General features: G+C 36.7%; 1 protein-coding gene across 1 annotated transcript in view; it reads left to right on the forward strand.

The window, feature by feature from the left end:
• CLRN3 (clarin 3) overlaps window positions 1-25,601 on the forward strand; it is a 114,140-nt gene that overhangs the window by 57,447 nt on the left and 31,092 nt on the right. Inside the window, exon 2 of the mRNA XM_044055560.1 lies at window positions 21,425-21,607. Within this exon, the coding sequence (XP_043911495.1) occupies window positions 21,425-21,607 (183 nt within the window). The remainder of the gene's footprint in view (window positions 1-21,424; window positions 21,608-25,601) is intronic.

A 25,601-nucleotide genomic window follows, 5' to 3' on the forward strand; every position in this document is an offset into this window, starting at 1 on the left:
GGTAAAACAGTAGAAAATGCACTGACAAAATATAGTACAATTCTTTTTAAAAATATTAAATGCATTATCAGCATACTGTATTTCCTAAGGTTGTGCAATGGATGCAGAAAATAGGTGATTAGCAGAAATTCTTGAATTTTCTGCTGTTCCTTTCTTACATTGTACAAGGGAAAATGCAGATGTGTTTAACATATGTGGAGCATCTTTATTTGACAGCCATGTTGTGCTTGTCTCATTGGCATTGCCTGTGTTTATATTGGTCACCAAACCATTATACTGAAAATACTTAATGTGTGGCAGTGCTAACATATGTCTTTGAGCAAAGTATGAGTCAGCTGTGTTACACAATAGAAAGAAATTCCATTCGAAAAATAATGCACTTGCATTAAAATATGAATGCCGTCAATCTGTTTATCAAATTATGGCCAACCTTATTTTCTTCGACTTGTACTGATTGAGGAAAAAAATAATTGCAACACATGCCAGGTGTATCACAAAAAAACTGTAATGGGACATAAAAACAGACATTTTATAGTCTGATAATTGTGGAGTTTGCCAGGGGGAAAAGTGACATATTAGTGGGTGGTGAGTGCTCTCTTTACTAGCAGTAAGAATGGCTAAAGTAGCTATGTACATATTTCATGAGATGATTACAGAACTGCTTGGCAGAAAGTAACCTGGGGAAACCATGCAAAGTGTAAAACATACACAGATGCAAACAAATGTAAAGGAGTACTTGAGCAAGAGAATAGGATAGATAATGTAATTTGGTATAGTCACCTGTGGGGAAATGGGTTGAAATGGAAAGGAATGGATCAGGAAAAGAAATTTCTGAAAGGAAATGCTTTGTACATTATGGGAAAATACATTGCTGAAAGGAAATGCTTTGTAGATTAAACACATTACTACTGCAATTATGACTGGGGAAAAAATACAGAAAAGATTAACATGCTGTTAAAAACTTTGAATTTCTTTGGAAATTTATTGAAAACCACTAGCTAATAGCAGACTGAAGAAGCATGCCATATAAACAGTATTGTGACAGCTGTGATGAGTACTGAAAAAAGGATTAAAGTGATAGGGGCATCGATTTATACAACGTTGCTATACCTGAAGTCTAGGAAACCATCGGGAGTCTAGTCCAAATTCCTAGTAACCCCAAAGTATGGCCTGGTTAAGTGACTCGTTGAAAATCACATAGTTAAAAAATGAAGATGTAAAGATTCAAACCATATACTCACAGCACTGGAAGCAGAACTTTAGCTGTCTGCACTTACTCTAAGCAATCACAAGTTCAGTTAGTGGAACAGGAACTGGTTGCTGGACGCCTCAATTCACTGTTGGTTGTAACCATCAGGAATGCAGTTTCTTGCTAAAGTACAGAGAGTATTTTCTAAACCTTATAGAGCCCAGAGCATGAGTAATATGTTTGTGATTATCAAGGAGTCAGTTTTGCTGAAGAATGATTGTGTTGTACATTAACAAATCAGTTGATAAGCAGAATAGCAACAAAAGAGAAGAAGATAATGCTAGAAGACCTCTATCCTACAATCCAAAGATGACGAATATAAAGTTCGCAATATTTGCCTGTAGAATTACAGATTAGCATAGTATGGAGAATGTGACACTGCCAGCCCAGCTATTTGGAATTTTGTAAATAATTGTATGTCATTTGTGAATATTGATATGATTTCTACAGAACTGTAAGACACGTACTGAGCTTCAAGAATGTAACTGCAGCATACCCTTTTGGAACATAGAAAATTAACTGAAAAAACTTCAAGAAAATAAGTTGAAATTAAGTGCGTTATGATGTGCTATAAAAGTTAGTTTCAATGCAGCAAGACAACGGGATGTCTAGAGCTAGAAGTTGTTTCTATTGTCCTGGAGAGAAGTAATTACTAGCTTTAAAATGCAAAAGGAATTTATTGCTTTATAACTTCATAGCAGCTACACTGTTCTGACAGATATGTATTTCGCACACAGAGATGTTACAATTCTGTTTAGTTTCTGTTAACCTGGGAACTGAAGGCAGGTGACAAAGTGTGATATCATGCAAGCTGACCCAGCAGTAATCATTGATATTAATTTAAGAAGTCTCTCAGAGAGAGAGAGACTTTGCATTTTATGTTTTGTCTTGGACCTAGCAAGAACATCCACTCATCTGTATTTGCTTTGCTCTGTAAGTAAGTTATTTAGGTCATAGTATCTTTTAGATACAGATAGGAATATAGTAAAGATTAGTTTAGATGTTATCTGTATTTATTTGATACTGTCCTGCAATGTTGTTTTAAAATATTTCCTGTGATTCTGAACTTCGAAGTAACTGTGTTTGTTTTCTGAATATTGTCTTATTCTTTTATTATTTATTATTAAATATATTTAAACCTATCTTTGTGGCTGATATTTATGAGACATATTTAAGCTGTTAGAGTACTTGCATATCTATTTGGTGACACTGTACATGCCACTCCTAAATAGCCTTGCAAGTCTTGGTCAAAACTACCCTTTCGATTATTAGTAACATTACACAGTAAGATTGGACATCCTTTATTAAAGGTCTTAGAGTAGCTGATAAAAAGTTGGTTGGTGGCAGTGATAACTACCTTATAGTCTGAGCAGATGGGGGCATAGCTAGTAAATCTGTGCCAGCTTTTCCCAGGTAGGTGTGTGTGTGTGTGTGTGTGTGTCTGTGTGTGTGTGTGTGTGTGTGTGTGTGTGTGTGTGTGTGTGTGTGTGTGTGTGTGTGTGTTTGTATATAAATCAAATCCCAAAGTGTGTTTGTGTCAGCTACTTGGGCAGGAACATGAAGCACTGTTAAACAGAGAGGGTGCTGGAGATTTTGGCTTGACCATTCGGCTGAGATCTCACCCCTATAGCTGTGTCAGTGAGGAGTCTTATTGGGGATCTGGAGAGCTAGAGTAAGAAACCAGCCCCAGACTGTGATCTATGTGTGCTCTTAAGGGAAATTGCACTTTACTGTGTGTGTGTGTGTGTGTACTTGTCATCCTCTCATTCTGTACGGCCCTCACTGTTGCCAGTGGTGAGGATTGAGGCTCCCTGATAACTGGGCCAGTGCAGGGGTGTCACAGAGGAAAAGAACATAACATCAGTAATAAAACAAATCCCACTAATAAAAATTTTTCTACAATATTCAGCCCCCCCCAAAAAAAAATCTTCACACTGCAGATACTGGGGAATAGAATAATGTGTCATTCTCAAGGAGTTGGGTTTGTAGAAGAGCAAGTTTCCTGTAACAAGTCACTACATGAGCAGAATAGCAAGAAAAGATAGAAAATACAATTTCACAAGCCATCTGTGCTTCAGAAAAATAGTTATGCAAAGTTAAAGAATAGAAATTTGGTTATATATTGTTATAGACTTGTGTTAGTAAGGGAAAAATAAAACAAATGAAAATAAAACATTTTCTACAACATTCAGGCAAATATATATATATATATATATATATATATATATGTATGTGTGTGTATATATATATATATATATATATATATATATATATATATATATATATATATATATATATATAGATATATTTGAAAATAAAATATCTTTCCACTGCTGGCACTGGGGAACAGAATTACTTTCAAATCCTTTCCATTCCTATCCCATAGCAGTTGTCACTTATACATGAAACTGGAAGGATTTAGTGGAAAGGGGTTACTTATATCAGTTTATACAAATAAGACTAGTCAGACTAATGAGTCTGTAGTTTCCAGGATATGTTGAAGGTCCTCCCCTATGAAGGGGGATGACCATCACATTCCCCCATTAATGTGGCAAAAATCCTCTTTTAAGACTGTAGTTTAATAATGACTGCAGGGGTCCTGATAAGTTATATTTTAGACTGATCAGGAGATATCCTCAGATGTTATCGGGACTCATTGAACCTGTGTTTTTGGCTTTAGTGAACAAGCTACTGCACACTCCCTAGTTGGATTCAAAGTCAAAGTAAACTTTATTGTCATTTAGGATTAAACAAGTGTAGCCTAAATGAAATTGTGAGTATCACCTCACCAGGGAGTACATAGGAAGCAAGGATAACAAGAACAACGGTATAACATTTCAATTTAAAGAAGATATTCGATACAAGACCACAGAAAGATAAATAAACCAATAATAACAGTAAAAACACACAAGTCCCCCCCACCCCCACCCCCAAGACAGTCCTAGAGGAATACTGAACATAGCAGCATGACAGAGTGGGATTGCACATGTTAAGATTGTTATCATTTGTTCATCTGCAACAGAGAAACAGCAAGCGATTGCACATGAATAAGAAAATATAATGCTACAATAAAGAAAAAAAAAAAAAACAAACAAAAAAAATATTGCACACTTTTCAGCTGAGCTATTTATTGTGAATGATTACTGACTAAATAATTGGTGGTTAGTGTCAGTGTTTACAAGTCTCTGTTCGGTCAAAGCTGTTTAAGTATCTGTTGGTCCTGCAGCAGATACTCTGGTATCTCTTGCCTGAAGACAGTTATGTAAACCAGCCATGTGCAGGGTGAGAGGGGTCACAAACTATTTTGGATGCACATTTAATGCTTCTTGCTACAAAGAGATCTTGGATTGATGGTAAGTTTGTGCCCAGCATTTTTTCATCAATTCACACCACTCTCTATAGCTTCTTTCTTTCTTTCTGCTATTGTGCTGTTCCCAAACCAAACTGTGAATGTACTAGTGAGAATGCTCTCACCTTCTCCTCTTTAGAATGTGTTAAGAATAGTAGGTGGGAGCTTTGCATTTTTGTGCCTGCAGAGAAAGTGGAGATGTTGGTGTGCTTTTTTGACCAACTGTTCGGTGCTCACAGCCCAAGAGAGATCCTCCAAAATGTGCACCCCCAAAAACTTTGCAGATTTGACCCTTTCCACTTCTTCACCATTTATAATAAGCGATGGGTGAGTTATTGACCTTTCCTGAAGTCTATAATGATTTAGTTTGTTTTATTGACATTCAGGTCAGGTTGTTCTTAGCACACCAGTCAGTCAATGAGTAGACCTTGTCTCTATAAGCTATTTCATCCTCCCCTTTGATGAGGCCCATAGCCGTAGTATAATCTGCAAACATAAAGATGTGATTGGTATTGCATTTTGCAGAACAGTCATGGGTGAGGATGGTGAACAACAGACGGCTTTGGACACAACCCTGAGCAACACCAGTGTTGAGTATTATGCATCCGGAGGTGGTGTTCCCCACACATGTTTTCTGTGGTCTGTTTGTCAAGAAGTCAAGGATCCAGCTGCAAACTCCAAGTTATACAAGCTTGTCAATAAGCTGCATAGGAACCACTGTACTAAATGCCGAGCTGAAGTCAATAAACAACAGCCTGACATAGTTGTTTTCTCCTTCCGGATGATAAAGTGAGAGGTGGAGTGCCATTAAAATAGCATCCACAGTGGATCTGTTAGCCCAATAAGCAAACTTTAGAGGGTCAAAGGTGGATTGAAGGTTTGCCGACAGATGCCTTTCAACTAGCCTCTCAAAGCATTTAATGATATTTGAAGTTAGAGCAACCAGTCTGTAGTCATTCAGGCAGGCTGCAGATTATCATTTTTGGGGAGATGGACAATATTCTTCATCTTGAAGCAAGAGGGAACTTTACCAAGAATAAGGGAGGTATTGAAAATATCAATTAGAACTGAGCATAGTTGGTCTGCACAGCCTTTAGGTACTTTGCCCAGCATTTTATCAGGACAAGCAGCCTTCCTGGGGTTCACTTTATTAAGTTGACATCTCATTTCATTGGAGTTAAGGCTGAGCAACCCCTCCTCCTGGTCGGGTCTATATTATATCATCGAACGCTTAAAAAAGCAAACGCTGATTGATCGACCTAATTTAAGCGAAAGCTTACAATCTCGAACTGTCAGATCAGCTATTTTTTTCCCAGGGAAAAAAATCACTGATCCAAAACACATACACACAACACAAGCACGCCAAACAAACAGAAATCCACACACACACAGCTAAAATCTGATACCTGACCTTACACTAAACTATGCACACACCACTAACTACCCACTTACCTTAGCCCAAACCCTAACCCTAAGGTCCGTCACTATCGCACACTCACCTCACCCACTCCCTAACCCTAACTCACTTAAATCTGCCCTAACCCTCATGTCCACTCAATCGCACACACACCTAACCTGAGCCCTAACCCTAACTCACCTAAATCACCCTAACACTCACATCCACACAATCGCACACTTACCTGAATCCGACCGGTAACTTTCCACCATAACACTGAAAATACCGAAGCAACAGAAACGGACAACCGAATTCTTTCCCTAGGAAAAAATTTGAGTTTCTGCTGCTTCGATATTTTGCAGTTTCACGAAAATAAGTTCGATCAATCAGCGTTTGCTTTTTTAAGCGTTCGAGGATATAATATAGACCCACCTGGTCGATAGGTAGCCTTGTAGAAGCCACTTTGCTCTTCTCTTCAAATCTGTTAAAGAAGGAGTTCAACCTGTCCAGGAATTCAGTACTGTCTTCCCAATGAGATGACCTGGCTTTATAGTAAGTAATCTGTTGTACCCCTTGCCAGAGACTCCTGGTGTCCCTCATGTCTGAAAATTTACTTTGTAATTTATTTCCATATTCCCTGTTGGCCTTTTTAATGCCCTTTTTTAGGTTTGCTCTATCTTCGCTGAAACCCTTCTTGTCCTTGGCCCTAAATGCTGCATTTCTTGCCATCAGGAGATCGTAGACATTGTTGTTGAGCCATGACTTTTGGCTTTCTCTGATTGTGATGCTTTTGATGTCAGATACATCATCAACACAGTGATGTAAGCCATTACTGCTTCCATGTAATCATCTAGTTTCACCAGTCCATCTGACGTAGCTGCCTCTTTCAAAATGTCCCAGCAGGTATTGTCAAAACAGTCTTGGAGACATTCCAAAACTCCCTCATGCCAGACCCTGATCTGCTTAATTGTGGGCTTTGCTCTGATCAGAACTGATTTATAGGCTGGTAGAAGCATGAGGGTAAGATATTCATAGCTTCCTAAGTTAGGTTGTTGTATTGCTCTGTAGGCATCTTTGATAGTGAAATATGGCTTGTCCAGAGTGTTAGCACCCCTTGTAGGAAAATCTACTATCTAAAATCTACAAATTGATATTAGTGGGGTAACAACTCTCTCAGATCTGCTTGATTTAATATCACCAGCAACCACGTGTGCAAAGTCTGAGTTTTTCCTCTGCAGCTCACAGAGTTATAAAGATTGCTCAGAGCCTCAGTGGTGTTTGCACTGGGTAGAATGTATACCACTGTTACATATATTCCATTTAGCTCTCTAGGTACATAAAAGGGTCTGCACTGCATTTTAAGGACAGGAACTCTAGATTGTCAGAGCAATGTGACTGAACAATCTGACAGTTCTTACACAATCTTTCATTCACATAGATGCACACCTCCCTTGGCTTTTCCACACAAAGCTTAACATCTGTCTGCATGAAAGAGTGTGAGGCCTTCTAAGCTAACAGCACTATCACTGATCTTGTTATGCAGCCACATGTCAGTAATCATCATAAACAGGTATTTCTCACCTTATTTTTGCTCTAGAGTTCCAACCTCAGGTAATCCATTTTACTGTCCATTGAACATGCATTTGCTAGCAGTATTGAAGGCAAAGCAGGCCTGTGAGGATTAGTTTTCAGCTTTGCAGCAATTCCAGCTCTGCAGGCCCTTTTTCTGGTTCACTGACATCTTTTCCTCTTCTGTTTTGTCCTGAGTATACTGGAACCTTCTGTCTCATATTTCAGGCACTTTAAGGCATGCTGGGTTAAAATACACAGCTCCAATATTTCTCTGAGTATAGTAGGCCCCAGGCACTCTGCTGACTGCAGGGAATCTAGCCAGCAGCATGCAACTGTTAACTGCTTAATTTCCAGAAGCTTCTGTCTGCTTTAAGTTAATGCACTTCCATTTAAAAGCCCATAAAGTGATTTTCTCAAAGTTTTGTGTGAAAATGATGAACTGGCACAGTCGCAACCACACAGGGCGCCACCATTTATTTTTTAGTTGGAGAAATTATGTTTGAGTGCAGTTTTTAGGGAGATGGTTGGGGGTGAATGGGGGGATTGGGACTGAATTTGTCTGCTAACAGGTTTGCTCTATTACCAGACTTGGTGAATATGGAACCATTAATTACCAGTTCAGCACATTGGTATGTACTGCCCTTGAGGTTTCTGTCATAGCTGTAGAAGACCTTTTTCTTGTTTTCACCTGGGAGGCTATCTTATCAAACCTAGCATTGCTTGACATAATTAACCCTCTTAGTTGCCAATTTAATATAACGAGTGAGTTTTATCTTTATGATAATTACCCTTCCTGATTTTAGCCATAATTGTTTTCCTTTTGTTGTATATTCAGTTTAATTTGGGGTGCCACCAGGCCAGTTAATTTCTAGGGCTAGTCCTGGGCTTACTTCTGCTAGGTACAGAAGCCTCTGTGCAGCCATTGACATGGTTGTACAGAGTTTCTGAGAGCAATTCGGCATAGGCTGCTGAGTTCTCAGGGTTTGGAGGGGCAGGGAATTTTGACAATCCATCACTTAGTAAAAGGTAATTTGCCTTGGAATAGTTCCTAACTGTTACTGGTTTTAATGGGATTATGGAGTTGATTTTGATGTCAAAGGAGACAGCTTTATGATCGGACCATACCAGGGAGGATGAGACATTTATTTTAGGGGGGGGTGCAGTTTCTCCCATATTTGTGAGCACAAGGTCCAGTATATTGAGGCCTGTAGTGGGTGTATTCACTATTTGGTCAAGTGTGTTTTTATTTATGAAGTTCACGAGTGTATGCATTTGTAGACTTGAAGCCATGTAGGATTCCCAGTATATAGAGAGGTAATTTAAAGTCTGCCATAAACAGGGAGTTAGGTTGGATAGTAAGTGTTCCAGTAGGTCCAAATATGCATTGTGAGCTTATTGGGACATAGAGGGTGAAGTATAGCTGGCTAGGATATGGTAAGAGAGTTTGTAAATGGTGATCTACACATAGAGGAACTCAAGCACATCATTCTGTTGGACCACCATAGAAGTATATTTGTTATTGATGTATATTGAAACACCTCCACCTTTAGCCCTTGTCTGTGCTGCTGCTGGTCCAAATTTGTGGAAGGCACCAAAACCTTGCACTGCTGGGGTACTATCTACCACTTTAATCAAAGTCTAGGTAACTGCACATATGTGTATATTCTCAAATTTGAGGAGCACTTGAAGAGATTGAAGTTTTTTTTTTTCATTTTAGGCTCCTGGCATTAAACATAAACACCTTGAATTTCAGTTGAGTTGAAATATGTCAATACAGCATTGAATAAAAAAGTCACTATGGAGGTGGATAGACTTTTAGCTAAAGTTTTAGCCATACCTCTCAACTGTACAGATTTTCACAGAATGTTCTGAATTTTGCCTTATATTTTTGGTCCATTTTCATAAAATTATTGTTTTCTGTTAAACTAGTAGCAAATCATTTAAGACTGACATTAGAAAAGAATGATAAACATTTGAGTTTCAGGCTTCATACCCTTCAGAAAATTCATGCTAATGCAAAACCTGTTATTCAGCTTTCTAAGCTTGTAAGATCAATATTTAAAAATTGTCCCTATTTTGGGGCCTTTGTCCCACTTTTATTTATGGTCTTGTCCAGATTTCTGGCTCTAAGAGATTGAGAGGTATGGTTTTAGCCAGTATTCAAAGTCTCTTAACCATGTCCTCCCAAGGTGACAAGTATTAGATCCCCTTAGAATGACACAAGAAAGACAGCCAGTTATTGAAATCAATCATTTTTCACTTATATTGTTGCATCGTCTTTGGTGATAAGTAATATACGTCTCATTGTTAGGCTCATACCACCCTGAGACATGCAGTCTGAAAATTCCATAATGTCTCTCATCATATAAAACAGGGAAAGGTACATGTTGTGTGATTTGGTGGATCCAGGCTCCAGCTAAGCAATTACAGTAATCTTCTCCTTGTTCAGCCTAGTTAGAGGGGAATCAGTATATCATACAAAGGAGTCTGCTATGACAAGAGTTCTGGGAAGTCTGTTTGCTTGCCTTAGGGATTTAGTATTTGGGGCTCCACTGAGAGTGACAGTATGTGTGGTTTTAGGTGTTTTTTTTTTTTAATGCCTTTGGGCTTGATAAGGCATAGCTTTGACAAAGTGTGGTCTAGGCAATCTTTTTTATTTAGGAAGATTGCTTTTCAGTGCTTCAGTATACATTAGCTTATATGCATGTTATGTGCTATGTGGAGTGGGTGTTGTGTTTGTGGTTTTGACAATCTGTGTTCTTGTTTGCAGGTTTTTCACTTCCAGTGTCATTGTGTAAAATATACCTCTTACATACTATGTCTGCTACTTTAAGGGTCAAGCAGTTGTTGGTAAACATGAGATAATTACTACACTGTCTCAAGATACCCATATCTACCAAGCTAGCTACATAGAAATTAGGAAATTGCAAATCCATATTCTCAAGTCATTTGGTGAGCCGCAAGGATGTTAGAAGCCTATTAAAGGTGCTTTGTTGATGCGGAATAATAAAGGTGCTTTATCGGTGCAGATTATGCTTAAAAGTACTAAAATTTATCAACTTTAATGTTTACACAATACCGAATTCTACTAAATTTGTAGGTATTGCTACTCAGCGCCATATTATCTGCTTGTCTGCACACATGATATCGGCTCTATATTGATGCTTTACAGGGTAAAATTTTATGGACTGTTCTACATGAAAATTTGCTTTCTTGGTGTTTAATACTGTACAGGGCAATGCTAACATACCCACGTATGTAAAATTTATAGCAGCTCAGAAAAAACAGAAAACTAATTAATGAGTCCTCTGGCCAATAAAATGATTACATTATGAGTCATTTTGTGTATTTCTCAACTTAGACAGACCAGGTAAATACCTCCGGCCACAAGATGAATAAACTCTATCCTCCTAATGTAAAAACACAAGAGAAGAGACCCACAAGTGCAATGTTACCACAAATCAGTTAACAATTACCTGGAAATCCCTTACTGAATGTGATTTTAAGCCAGTTTTATAGTAGTAACAGTGAGAGGAAGAACATTTTTTTTTTCACAAAAAATACAGTGAAATGTACACATAAAATCAGGAAACAGTGGTGATCACTCAAAATAACCTATGCAAGTACAATTTAGCAATCAAAGGTACTTAACTTTGCTTGGATAGCAATGTATACAAGTAAAATACTTCTGGAATACATGCTAGGATTCCCAGCTTTGCTGATCTCTAGGAAAATGTGTATGAGATAATATGTAGTAGAAGACATTTACTCAAGAGCAACACTGATTTCCGGGTTGGCACTCAGTATCATGGATCAATGGAAAACAATGGGTGGGAAGAGTATGCAAATAGCTTATACAACAGAGAACAGCAATGAAAGAGGGATGGGAGGGACTTTGGAAATCAGATTACTATAAGGGGTGAAGGCAAGAGAAACAGTCTTATAAGACCATCACAGTAAAAGGGTTGGAGGGTTGGGAACATTTTATAAGCAGGCTACCTATAGAGAAACACGAAGACGAGCTATAGAGACATCCAATCAAATAAAGACAGTATTGGTGCTCTTTCATTAAATTAAGCTTAATGTGTAAGTGGAGGGTGGGGCAAACATAGAATGCAACTTTAAGCAGGAAAATGATAGGTAAAATATAAAACAAGGAATACATTGTTCAGTACAAGTAAGAACAAACGGAAAAATCTTTTCATCATTTCAGTCTAATAATTCTGGAAGGTCTGCAGCAATCATCCATAAACTGAAGTGTTATATATGTAAGTTAAAAAGCCTTAATAACAAACTTTGGGACTTGAAAGTAAAATATGGATACCTAAAATAGAAAGACTATCCCCTACCCTACTCCTTACTCTAACCCTAACCCACAAACATATGAGCACATGCTCACACACAGTATGGCCAAAACTTTTAGCAATATAAAACTTTTGGAATTAAAATCACAAAAAACTAACTTTGTCTTTTTGACATCTCATGTACCTGGCCAAACATTCACTTAACCCAAACTGCACTTTGATTAATTGCCACATACTGTGCACTGTTGAACAAAAAAACATTAAATAAGAGTGATCCATAAACCCACCCATGTCACATGCACACGCACACAAACACACACACACACACACACACACACACACACACACACACACACACACACACACACACACACACACGCACACACACACATATATATATATATATATATATATATATATATATATATATATATATATATTCTCAAACAAACCAAACCAACAAAAGTCCAACAAGTCCAATGGCCCAAAGATAATACACGAAGAAGTTTGTGTTGCACAAAGAAATTTAATGAAGCACTTTTCATCACTGTTGAAACAGTAACTTCATCAGATCAAAATAAAAAACTTCAAAACATGTTTAAATACCAAATTTAAGTAGCATCACATGTTTAAAACTTCCTATCAACAACCAAGGCTGTGTTTACACATATTATTAAAGGGAAACAACTAACATATTTGTGCAAGTTAAAAGACACTTGACATTTTAGTATAACATAGATGTATAACAAAACCTATGTATTCTAAACACTTACAAAATAAAAACTAAAATACACTTCCAGGTGTGACATCATCTATTTAAACTTTTTAATTTAAGAAAACAGGTGATGTTACATGCTTCGTTGAGACCTGGACTAGAAAAGGCATTTCAGTCTCAACTGCCAAGCTAGTTCATGTTCCTCTAGAGGTAAATTTGCTGGGCCACCCCTAACATCTACCTGAACTTGATCAATTGCCTTAAACATAAACTTGTGTACCTCACTCAAATGTGAGTGTTTAGCAAGGGACTTGTCACTTTTATTAATATCAATTGCATGAGTATGTTCATACACTCTATCACAAAGCCTATGCTCCATTTTTTCCAATGTAGAAAGCTGTACAGGATGAACACTTAGCGATATACACAACAGACTTTGAATTACAGTTGAGTTTGTGTTTTAATTCAAACTTCCTCCCATGTCTAAATGTCTTACCTACATCCATAAATTTACACAACCTGCACATGCTACAAGTAGACATCTCTGTATGTCTGTTTACACTCGTTAAATCATTCTTTTCTAATAAGTTTTTAAGGTTAAGACCTCTTCTAAATACTAGTTTGGGAACACTTCCTATTTTTGCAGTTAAAAATCTGTCATTACTAATGAATTCCCAATTTTTATATAGTATAAGTCTGACGTTATCACTGTCTTTACAATATGTCGTTATAAAGCTAGTTCTATAGTTAGACATCATGTTAGAATTAGTTGTGACCAACTCTTGGCTGAAGTACACAGTACCCAGAGTTGGAACCACCAACTACTTGTTCAATTTCGATAGTCAACCCTGGCTCACACAATATGGGCTTAATTAACCCATCGTGCCTTTTGTATTAAACTTAATCAACTAGTGAATCAATAAGGTTGATTGGATATCCCTGATGTTGAAACATATTGCTCAATAACTTACACTCATCAATGAAGTGCACCTCCAGGGAGACCATTTTAGCTGCTCTAATAAGTTGACCCTTAACAATAGAACTTTTTTGAGTAAAGGGGTGACTACTTGTGAAATGGAGAAATGAGTTACAATAAGTGTCCTTTCTAAAAATTTTGGACACAAATCTATTATTCACTACATCCTTAGTTAACCTAATGTCAAGATAATCAATTGAGTCACAGTTAAAGTTAAACGTAAAATCAAGAAATTCAGTCATGTGGTTTAAATAATCTACAAAGTTTTGTGCCTGTGTTCTGTCACCTTTAAAGACAATAAAAATATTGTCCAAAAAACAAGTAAAATATATAAGATTGGACATCTGTTGGGGATTGTTGAAAATAAATTTTCTTTCCCAATGTGCCATTACTAAATTGACCAGACTGGCCCCACATGGTGAACCCATGGCCACTCCCCTCTTCTGGAGGAAAAAGTCCTTGTTAAAAGTAAAAAAGTTATTAGTGAGAATTATATCAACTAATATTTCTATTAGGTGTATCTCGTGAGCCGGTGCCCCCTTGGCTTTAAGCATCAAGCTCACCCATTCGACCCCTTCAAGATGGGGGATCGATGTATAAAGATCTTTGACATCGATGGTTAAAATGTTGTTGTCCCTGTGGAACTCAAGGTCATTAATCTTTTTCAAAAAAGTCCAGGAATCTTTACAGACCTGGAATTCAGACACCAAGTATCTCTGCAAAATTGTATCCACTACCTTTGCACAAGGATATGTGATTGAACCCCTTCCATCTATGAGAGGTCTCATAGGGGGATTTTCCAAATCCTTGTGCACCTTGGGAATACCAAACATAACGGTAAATTTTTGCCATGGAGTTGTCATATAATTAAACATGTTGATGTAAATTTTTGCCTCTATAAATAAATCGTTAAGGTAACTTCTAATACGACCATAACCTACATTGATTTCATTGAGTGAAACTTTAGAATAAGCATCGCTGTTCAAGAGTATTTCCATTCTAGTATTATAGTCCACAAGGTCAAATTTACTTCTAGAGGAACGTGAACTAGCTTGGCAGTTGAGACTGAATACCTTTTCTAGTCCAGGTCTCAACAAAGCATGTAACATCACCTGTTTGCTTAAATTAAAAAGTTTAAATAGATGATGTCACCCCTGAAAGTGTATTTTAGTTTTTATTTTGTAAGTGTTTAGAATACATAGGTTTTGTTATACATCTACGTTATACTAAAAAGTCAAATGTATTTTAACTTGCACAACTATGTTAGTTGTTTCCCTTTAACAATTTGTGTAAACACAGCCTTGGTTGTTGATAGGAAGTTTTAAACATGTGATGCTATTTAAATTTGGTATTTAAACATGCTTTCAAGTTTTTTATTTTGATCTGATGAAGTTACTGTTTCAACAGTGTTGAAAAGCGCTTCATTAAATTTCTTTGTGCAACACAAACTTCTTTGTGTATTATCTTTGGGCCATTGGACTTCTTGGACTTGTGTTGGTTTGGTTTAACTTCATTTGGAGAGTTTTTACCAGTTTGTTTGAGAATATATATATATATATATATATATATATATATATATATATATATATATATATATATATGTGTGTGTGTGTGTGTGTGTGTGTGTGTGTGTGTGTCTGTGTGTGTATTAAAACTTAGAAGAAGTGGGGAGTGTAGCTTGTGCATGGGGGTGCAGGGGGGGGGGCATGTATATATATTTACAAACACAATCCACCACTGCAACAAAACTTAATTTACTTTGTCATAAAGTCATAGGTTCTGCTCCCACAAAAGAGATTTACTTATATATGATTTTCATAGCAATGTTCAAACGGTTTGAATGTTGAAACGAAAACTTTGACAAAAACATTTTGAACAGGCATATTACTGAACTGACAAAACCCTGAAACTAACAAGACTGAAAATAGAAAACAGTTTTGTATTCCAGTCTTTAAACTAAAATCTCTCTGTAACACTAACCCTTAATTTGTCTGAATTGTGGTAGTGTTATGGAAAGGCTTTTTCTATGGTAAGATGCAGGGTTAAAGTAAGTGGCAGGAGCAGGGATAGATTTAGGTTTTGCAAGTATTATTAAAGATCATACCGTGACCGCCTTAGTAATACAAGTATATGGTGTTCCACATCCCTACTAATGTATGCTAACCCTAACTCTGCCCCTGCCTCTACTCCTAAGTCCATCCTTACACTTCACCCATTCCTCTCAACTGTACTGTTTTAATCAGCACTTTACAATTTTTTGTCTGCATGACTTTCAGACTTTGCCCTCAGTTTCACAAAAGGTTTTCTGAGTACATTCCGAATTCAGAATGTCTCAAAATTTTTCTTTTTTCTTTTGCAGGTAATTAAAAATGTTTGTAGATGATGTGCTTTCCCATGTTTCTCCCATGTCTCCAAGTCCAGGCATTGCAGAAAATCGCAACAGTTGCTTTGATGAAGTGGCCATATGAAGGTGGCTGAGGATCTTATTTAGCAGTTCACGTAGGAGGAGAGAGCTAGATAAACTGAGTACAGTGGTTAATGATAACAAAAATTAGGATAGTTTGCTGTTATGTCAGTTTTGTAAAATGTAACAAATTTATTTCAAGTAAATTTAATTTTGTGGATGACCATTGACACTGAGGCTGACTGAGCAACATGGTATCTACATACATTTTTTCAGTTGTTTGGCAAGAATGTGCTAATTCTGCTAATTCAGGAAGCTTTTTGGATATATATTGTGAGCGTATATGTGCATGTGAGCATACGCAGTGGAAGTGGGCATATGTGTGTCTGCTATGTGTGTGTTTGTAGCTGTGCTAATTTAGGAAGCTTTCTGGATAACTGACAAATCATTAGTCTTCTTAGTACAATAATCATAACCTCACCTGTAGTCTTATCTTCATTTGTTAAGACAGCATACATAAGCTCTGTATAAGTTTGAATTTGTTTATTACCCAGATCAAATGTGCTAAGATATCCTGCAGTTTCTTTATTGCCTGTAAAACATGGCATGTTCTTTATACAACTGAAGCAACATTGTCCATATTTAAACTATTTTAGTTTCAAAACCTGTAGTTTGTGTTATGTTAGACAGACATATAAGTAGGTAGATAGATAAATAGAAATATACATATGTAACAAACATATAAATGGACACTATACAAGTTATCGCTGCACTCATTTTATTGTGTGATGAAATGGTGGTCAAATTATTTAATTGTCTTAGTTCATTACATTGACAGTTAAATCATTCAAGGTTTTTTGCAGTGCCACAATTTTAGATTTTCCAAAAACTTAATCTTCACTAAAAAAATAACAAATTCTGTCCCATGGTATCTGTCAACATGCCCTGCAGAAAATGTAAGACTTGCTGTACATCCTGTTGTGGTAGGTAGGGTAATGCTAGTATCTATCTGGCTTGCAGTGAGAACATTGGATCACTGCTATAACAGCCAATGAGGTGATGAAGTTGTCACCCCAGGATATGGCTCAGGTTAGAACTGCAGACATTCTTCTGAGCCTGTGGAAAGTATAATTTAACCTCCTACTTTGCAGCATTCTGAGAGTTATGTGTAATATATTCCATGATGACTGTTATATCAGTCACCCCTGACAATTCAAAGAGGTTATAAAACATCATAGTGCAAGTAGATTCACTTTTGTGACACAGTCAGTGGTATGTCCACTGTGGATCCTTCCCCTCTCACCAAAGCACGCAGTACAAAGTGCTGCCTACATGCAGCTTGTTTAGTTGTGGAAAATGAAAGCTATTGTGAGTGCGTTTGACATCTACAGCTGTTTAATGGTTATAGCTATTGTTATAACAAAAATTGTAATGATTTCAGGGTTATACTCAGACATTTTATTTATAAAATGTTCTTGATGGAGTGGAAACATGTGGATCAAATGCCTGACAGGTTATTTGGGTTGTCAGGCTTTCTCATTGTTTTATTGTCCCAATATTATTTATGTCAGTGTCTTAGTGGTTGCCAGCCATACATCAAACTGTATAATATATGGAAGCATGCAGAAAATGTACTCGAACCTTCTGCAGTATTGCATTATATTTTTCCTCTAGTCTAATACATAAATGTTTCATCTGGTTTCACCATTGCACTCTAACTATAATTTACACAAACTTTAATCTACCCCCACCTTACCATGCTGGTGTCACAAGCCTTTAATGGTATCATTGACTCCCTTCAATGGGATGTAATCATTGTTACTCACAATGCATTCAATGATGCATGCACATGAGTGTGTGCACTATACAGTCTTTTCTACAAAAAAAAGTGAATGGGAGTGAAATCAATGAGTGGCATGCCCAGAACTAAAATATTAGAGAGGGATGAATAGGTGAAACAATATCTCATGATACAAATAATCCTAGATTACTAGTGATTTTTATATATAAACCATATGATATCTACAAGCCAAATTAGTATGCAGTGTAACTGCTAAACAAGTAATCTGATGATTGCATTCCAAATCATACACAGCTTAGGATGCTAGTTTAATATCCTGAGCCTCCACACTGTTCCATTTCTTATAGCATTTAAATCAAATCAGTTATTTAATCATGCCAGCGAACTTATAAAAACATTTGAAACAATGCAATTTCCAAAATCAAATATCTGCACTTAATGTTCAGTTACTGAAGACATACAAAATACAGTTTAACAAAAGGGTCCAAATACACAACACCAGTACTGGTGCCACTTTTATTCTTCTCCTCTTAGGCAGCTCCAACTTAAAGGATGTGTTTTTTATTATTTATTTATTTATTTATTTTTGACATTTGATTACCAGGAAAGTCCACTGGGCCAGAGTAAATATATTTAGTACTTACATAAAATAATTCCAAAAATATTCAACAATTTAAGAGGAAAGAAATAAAAAAAAAAATAACATGAGCAATTAACATGAGCAAATATGCAGAAATAGATAAAAGTGATATGACATCATCCTAATGGCAGATTTACACAAGGTCAAAGTACAAACAATAGTATCTTGACACAATACAATACGGATTATAGGAAACACGGTTAGTACGTAATTAAAGTCCTCACTTAGGGTGAAACCAAGACATATGTATCTATGAAACATAGGGTGGAAGGCATGAGAAGAATAACTGGTTATAGAATAGTGCAGAGGGAGAAGGAAGAGAAAGGAAGAAAGGGAGGCAGGGGAGGGAATAGTAAGGCAGGTAGACAGCAAGTATAAGAGATAGAGAGAGGAGGAGGATGAATAAAGGAGAGTGAAAGCTGAAGAGAGGGAAGAGAACAAGGGCTAGAGAGATTACGAGAGAGTGAATAACGTTCATAGGAAATATCTGGAAAAAATGCTGGAATAAAATTAGATAGAATCAATTGGTAGGCTAAGTAATGGCAAAGGAAGAAATAGAGCAATTACTTACAAATTAATCTTTCATTCAGTTTACAGTTTAATGCAAGCAGAAGTGCAGTCTGTTTTTTAAAGTATTTTATTAAAAAAAAGTTATTGCCAACATTGACTGTATTATTCCTTGATCAGTACACAAGGAACACAAGGAAGGACGTGCAGGGTAGGTTCTTTTTGAAAATGTGAAGACTGCAACTGATGAAACGGTAATAAGGGGTGTGTGTGTGTGTGTGTGTGTGTGTGTGTGTGTGTGTGTGTGTGTGTGTGTGTGTGCGCGTGTGCGTGTGTGTGTGCATGTGCAAGTGTGTGCATGCGTGCGTGTGTGCGTGTCCGTGTGCGCGTGTGTGTGCGCGTGTGTGTGTGCACACACACACACACACACACACACACACACACACACACACACACACACATAAATCAGGTCTTTTTCTTATCAAAAAATGAAATGCAAATTAATACTCATTCTATTATACTCAACACTTTTCAGTTATATGAAAATTATTGCCAAATGTTTTCCTAACCTCATTTTGTGGTCAGATGAGATTCTGTGATGATGTACAGAAAATCTGAATAAACAGTGAGAGAAAAAAAATCAAGCAAACATACTACAACATTTATGTTTGCAAAATCACCTAGAATCAACATTAAGAATATAATGGAAGATGAAATTATTTGTAAAGCAAACATGATTCTGAAAGTGACCAATACACCTTAATCTTTTAATTTATTCATTGAGTGATTAATTTTTATAATTTGGTCAGTGCTGCTGGTCACATTTTTTTCTGTTTTACTGCTTGCAGTCCATTTCTGGTTTATTTATTTTTTTATGGAATTACACTTTTAATATTTGTTAAAAATAATATTATTTTTAAGTTGTGTTGTTTTCACTTAGGTGGAGGGGCAGATGCTTTCAGGTGTTTAGTTCATAGGTTCATAAGTAGGTACTAGGCTATTGGCCCTAGGGCCTATATAAGCCTAGTCAAATGGTACCCTGGATTTTGCCACCCAAGAAAATTATTTTCCTGTACCCCTGTCGTGTAGAGCCACAGAAGTGATCCCCATCTTTATTTTTAGTGTATAAAATATGCTAATTTTCTCTTAACTGGATTGAAATATAGAATTACAACTGTACATCTGATTGATAAGAGGTTGATGCACACAGGATGACAATATAGAAGATAATGACTGGTTCACTTATCATAACCCACTTATGTGTTTGAGACATGGATGCCAAGAAATTTACCTTGATGGTGACGCTCGAGAGGTGAACCTTGGCTCCCTTGTTGAGAATATATAATACAGAGTTATGAATGGTGAGACAATTATAATTCTTTGTAGAGTATAGAGCTTTATCAACTCCATGTACAACTAGTTATATGGAAAAATAAATCAAGGTTTTTGTTGGCTTTCAAAGCCATAAAACACTTGGTAGATGCTGTCAGAAAGGCAGTGTAGCACTGTCTATCATGTTTACACTTATCTACAATGTCTCTGTACTGTCTAGATTTTAACAGAATGCCCAGAGTATTGCTTCATATTTTTGGTTTGTTCCTCATAAAATCTGTGGTTTTCAGACAAACCACCAAGGACTGATGTCACTAAATAATAACATACATATGAGTTTAAGAGTTTGTATTCTTCAAATTATGGCGGTGATCACATCCTGTTATTCTAATAACTTTCTGTTCTTTTTTACAGGACGTTAGGGGCATGTTAATAGTCTTGACACCAGGCAGAAACAAATGTTTTATTCTGCCGCTGCCATTCGCTAGTGAGTCCAGGCAGATTTTACTGCCCAGTGGTAGCTCTGACTTTAACAACATACACATGCAGTGCTTAACATTTATTAAGGTCAGGCCATGCGCCACACTGGTGCTTAACTGGTTTGTCCTTTTCTGAATATGGGAGTGTAATCACCACTCTCCATGTACTACAAATGTTTTCATGACATGTCCTAGACGAAGCGTAATTAAAATATGCGCATCCTTAAAGGTTCATCAGCATGTAACCAATTCATCTATCACTTATGTGATGTATAATAAATTAATGATGAGAAGTTAATAAGTCTTATTGAAACAGAGGAGAGGGAGAAGAGAGGATAAAGTAGATGGAGATGGAATATACATGAGTAGAACTGATTGGTTTTATTTAAATTACCTTTATGGTAAGGAAGTGAGTATGATGCAATGTAAAGTGAAATAGTAAGAAATTAAATTGCCATTCGTTCATGAGGATTGCAATCCATAGGATTGGGCTGTGCTTAAGATGTCAATAGAGGGGAAGTATAATATGGGAGATGAGATCAAGGCCAAGAACTAAGGAATGGAAAAGTGCACTATGCATGTAGAATGCATAAGAATGTATCAAAGCTAGTACAGTAAAGTGTTTTTTGCTGCTTATAAAAAAGTACAATTAGTTAATATGTTGGTTACAGAAAATATCATAGCTTTCTTTCTCTTTCAGTAACTAACTTTCTAAGCAGCTCTTCTAACCTTCAAGGAGTTCACGTCATTGTCATTTTATCCTTAATAATATGCCTGGTCTGCTGTACAGCAAGTTCTATAACAACATTTAACAACATCGGCAGGAACCCATCTGAGACATTCTGTGGACCCATTGGAGTATATACGTGGAACGGGATTAGCAGTAAGTCACATACTCTGTGGTCATTACATATCATGATGATGTGTTTTCTGTGAACTGCTCTGTATAAAGTGTTCAGCTATATATTATTGTATTTATGTACCAAGGCAATGAAATGATCCATAAGAACCTATATTATTCATAGCAAAAATTCATAAATGTGTGTGAAAAATAGTGTGATAATGCTAATATAGTGAATTATAAATATCATCACAGCATAAAACACTCTAACACAATATATTTGATGCTCACTTGTTTTGCCTACTGTTTGATTTTTGTTGCATTTGTGTTCAGTGTTCTTTAATAATATGGAAGAAATGTAAGGTCAGTACCTTAGTTACTGATATTTCTAAGCAACCAAAATGTAAATTAAGCTTCAAAATTCTTCAGAAGTTTTGCAGAACTAGTATACGCAAAAGAAAATTCAGTCACTGAACTTTTGTGATCTTCTGGCTAATTGCTAGTAATAAATAATATTAAATATGGGGAATTGCAACTTAATTTCACTAATAATGCATATGTCACAATCCACAATGTTGTCATAGTTTTATTTTTTCATGTAAAAATAAATCTTAACACGTGCAGCTGCTGTCCCAACAGGGTGCCATCAGTTTTATACAGAGATTGTTTAAAATAACCAAGTAAGCAAAAATCTAACCTTCTTATAGAAGATATCTTGAAGAGTCTTCACTTTTCACTCATCTCAGTAACTACTAATCACCCTGTACCACCTATTACAAATACTGTCCATTTTGTCTTCTATCTACATTGGTTGATAAATCATTCTATGTGCTTTTACAGTATATTCCTTATGCTATTTACACTCCAGGATCTCAGCAATTGGCTTTAACAGTCTTGATGCATTCACTTAGAATTAACAACTGGGTTTTGTCCTTATCTATCCATGCTCTTCCATCCCAAATATCACATATTTCCAAGTATGAGAAACTCATTTATGAAATATAAATTCTTAGTCTTGGATGGAGCTTTCCACCCATCCTTTACTTCCACGCACTTCCAGAACATATGGATCATAACTACAATACTTTCCCTTCATCTCCAACACTTTCCTTTCCTATTTTCCAGGACATGTTCAAGTGTGATGGAGTGTTGAAGCAATGATGGATTGTATGCTGCTGCTACTGTTGTTCCCACACAGTTAGGACAGCTCTCAAACTGTTGAGCCTTTTGAAGAGTTCTTCCCATTCTGTCATAGACAAAAAAAAAAAAAAACTATCCCACTGCCATACCCATCATAAGCTTAAGGGTTATTTTACCATACTGTACTTTTATCTAAACAGCAGTACAATTTCCCACATCTAATTTTCCATCCAATGGATTGCAACCTTGTGTTATTTTTTTATATCAGTAAAATTGCCCAGATGTCCAACATGATACTCTCATACACTAATTAATTCTTTATGCCTACTTTAAGCAAGTCTTACCTTAACAATTTAGATTTAGGCAACACATATCTATTGCTTCACCCCTCCCAAGGCATAAACAACCCTCTGTTTCCTTCATTTCCATCCAAATGTAAGAAAGATTCCAGCTCCTTTATTCGTCTTTGCTTCAACTATCTCCAATACATACTGCCACCTTCCAGTTTTACTTCAGGGCTGCTCCAGATAGCCACATTCCTCAGATTCTTAGTCTTCAGTCCCTCACTGAACCATATTCACCAAAAATTCCATTAAGTGTTTCTACCTCTATACTACTTGCAAAATATTCTTCCCTTCTTTTTTTCAGCTTTGCTGTACTGTCAGCTGTTGCCATAGTATCGGCCCCAGTCAAAATAAGATGCGACACAGAGGCTCTAAATGCTTACAACTGAAAATTAGGCCTAGTCCATCCTTCTAATATCCTCATTTATCTAATCCTTTCCTTAGCTGTCCTCCAGCTCACTACCTCCTCAAAGTTATTTCAGCCAGTTTATATCTTCTGGAACTACTTACTGTGGAAGGCATCTGTACACATACAGAAGAGTGGTAATGCCATCATCAGAATATACTTTCTACAACCTATCAGCGAATCAGCCTTATTATACCATCTACCGTGGAGTTGTGAAATGTGGTTCAGTGAGTTAGAATAATTCGCATTTATTGTATCCTGCCACCTTTTCTTAATCTAAATCTCTAAATAGCTGAGATCATGCCCCTTCACATATAGAATGTCACCCTAATGAGAATTTCTGGTTTTGTTATCTTGACTTGTATTGTATTTGTCCAAGTACATTCAAAGCTTGAGTCAGCCTTAACAAATTAAAAAGTCTTCCACACCTCAGGGAGTGCCAGGTTTAACCTGAGACTAATGGACAGGCATCTGTAAATAAATGGAAGACTTCCCAACTGTAAGATATTTTATCTAAAAAATCCCTGACCATTTATGTCAAAACACAAGTTAGGGGAGAACATCCCTCTTGCCAATGTCACCTCTACAAGCTACATAAACTTATGGTTTCTGTACAGGGCTCTTTCCCATTCTCTGAATCTTTAACCAGTGTCTATCTCTGATAATGCAAGTCACAACCATTTTGTTTCCATCAAGATATTAAGTAAGCTGTCATGTGGCCAATGCACTGAAATATTTTTTTTCTTCTCCACTTAATTTTGTGTTGATTGGACTTTCATAATGACGGTTTGGTACCCAGGGCAGCGCACTTAATTAAAGTCCCAGTTTTTGTGGTTTTGAGCATAGCTCTGCCCCGTTCTAGTGGGCCCCACCCCTTCCCATTGGCCCCACCCATTCATCTGTCTCCTGCAGCCCCCACCCCTTTGATTTGAAGTCACCAGCCACCACTGCCTTACATAAAAAAGTCTGCTGTACTTAGTGAAATATTCTTTGGATCTCAAAAACATGATCTCAGTATTTTTCCAGTTTTCATTATGTGTCTCTTCTACAAATAGACTTAAATGCTAGCAACATCTTTCAATTGGGTGCCCTTTACCACAAAACATTTCTCAGCCAACTAATTAATTTAATTAGATGTAAACCTATGTGGTAGAGAGAACCTGCTAAAATGTGTGTGTCCATGTCAGTTACAGAGAGATTGTGATAACTGCCTGGATGCTTTGCAAATTGTCCTGGTTTTGGAATGAGTATCATCAGAAGACTAGTAAATAGTCTAGAAGTACTTCTGATCTTCTGACATTGTTGAGCATCTGGCATAGACTATTATTTTATTTCCTGCCACCCTAGGGAATTCACAGTAAAACCAAGTGTATTGCCCCTTTTCATTTTCTTCAGTACTGCCTTTATTTTCTCAACCTCACCTTTTTGTCTAGTTCCTCAATCTCCTGACCTTCTAACTGTGATCCTTCTCACAATCAAGGAAACTATTCTTCCTTAAAGATTTGCTTCTTTTGTCTCACTCTAGAATTGAAAAACTTACCTGTAAAGTAGTTCTGTAATTGCACTGATACCTGCTATATTGTGTACTACTTACTTTTAGAACCCTGCAACTAAAGTAATCAAGCAGCCATGTCTCTTTTCTATGGTTTTCAAACTAATAGCTTCCTGATTTCTCTCCTAAAAAAGAAAGTTTCCCTCTTCTCCATCCCTTGCCCTACTAATGTTTTCACATCTGTGATTCTTTTATTTGGGGGCAGGATTTTACATCTCCTAATCCCCTCATAGTCATATCCCCCTCAACGCTTCTTGCCTGATATTCCCAAACTTACACTACATATATTTCCAGTATCCCTGGTCATTATATTGCCCCTGAATGTGCATACAATTAGATTTCACCACTGCCTATTACCTAAACCATGATCTCTTAAATTATTACTAAGGACATAGCAGCATATGCTCTTTTGTCCTTTCACCATGAGCATACAATCATTCTATTTTCATAAGTAACACCTCTTTTCATCCTGACTGGTACGCCATCAGATCAAAATGTACCCATCCAATAAACATCTATCCATAATATCCATTTCTTTAACATCCACTAGTGCAGTACCCTCGCCAAAAAAACTACCCTGAATTGGGTCTATAT

The sequence above is a fragment of the Protopterus annectens genome, chromosome 14.part0, assembly GCF_019279795.1.
Source record: "Protopterus annectens isolate FY-2018-M chromosome 14.part0, PAN1.0, whole genome shotgun sequence".
Taxonomy (NCBI): domain Eukaryota; kingdom Metazoa; phylum Chordata; order Ceratodontiformes; family Protopteridae; genus Protopterus; species Protopterus annectens.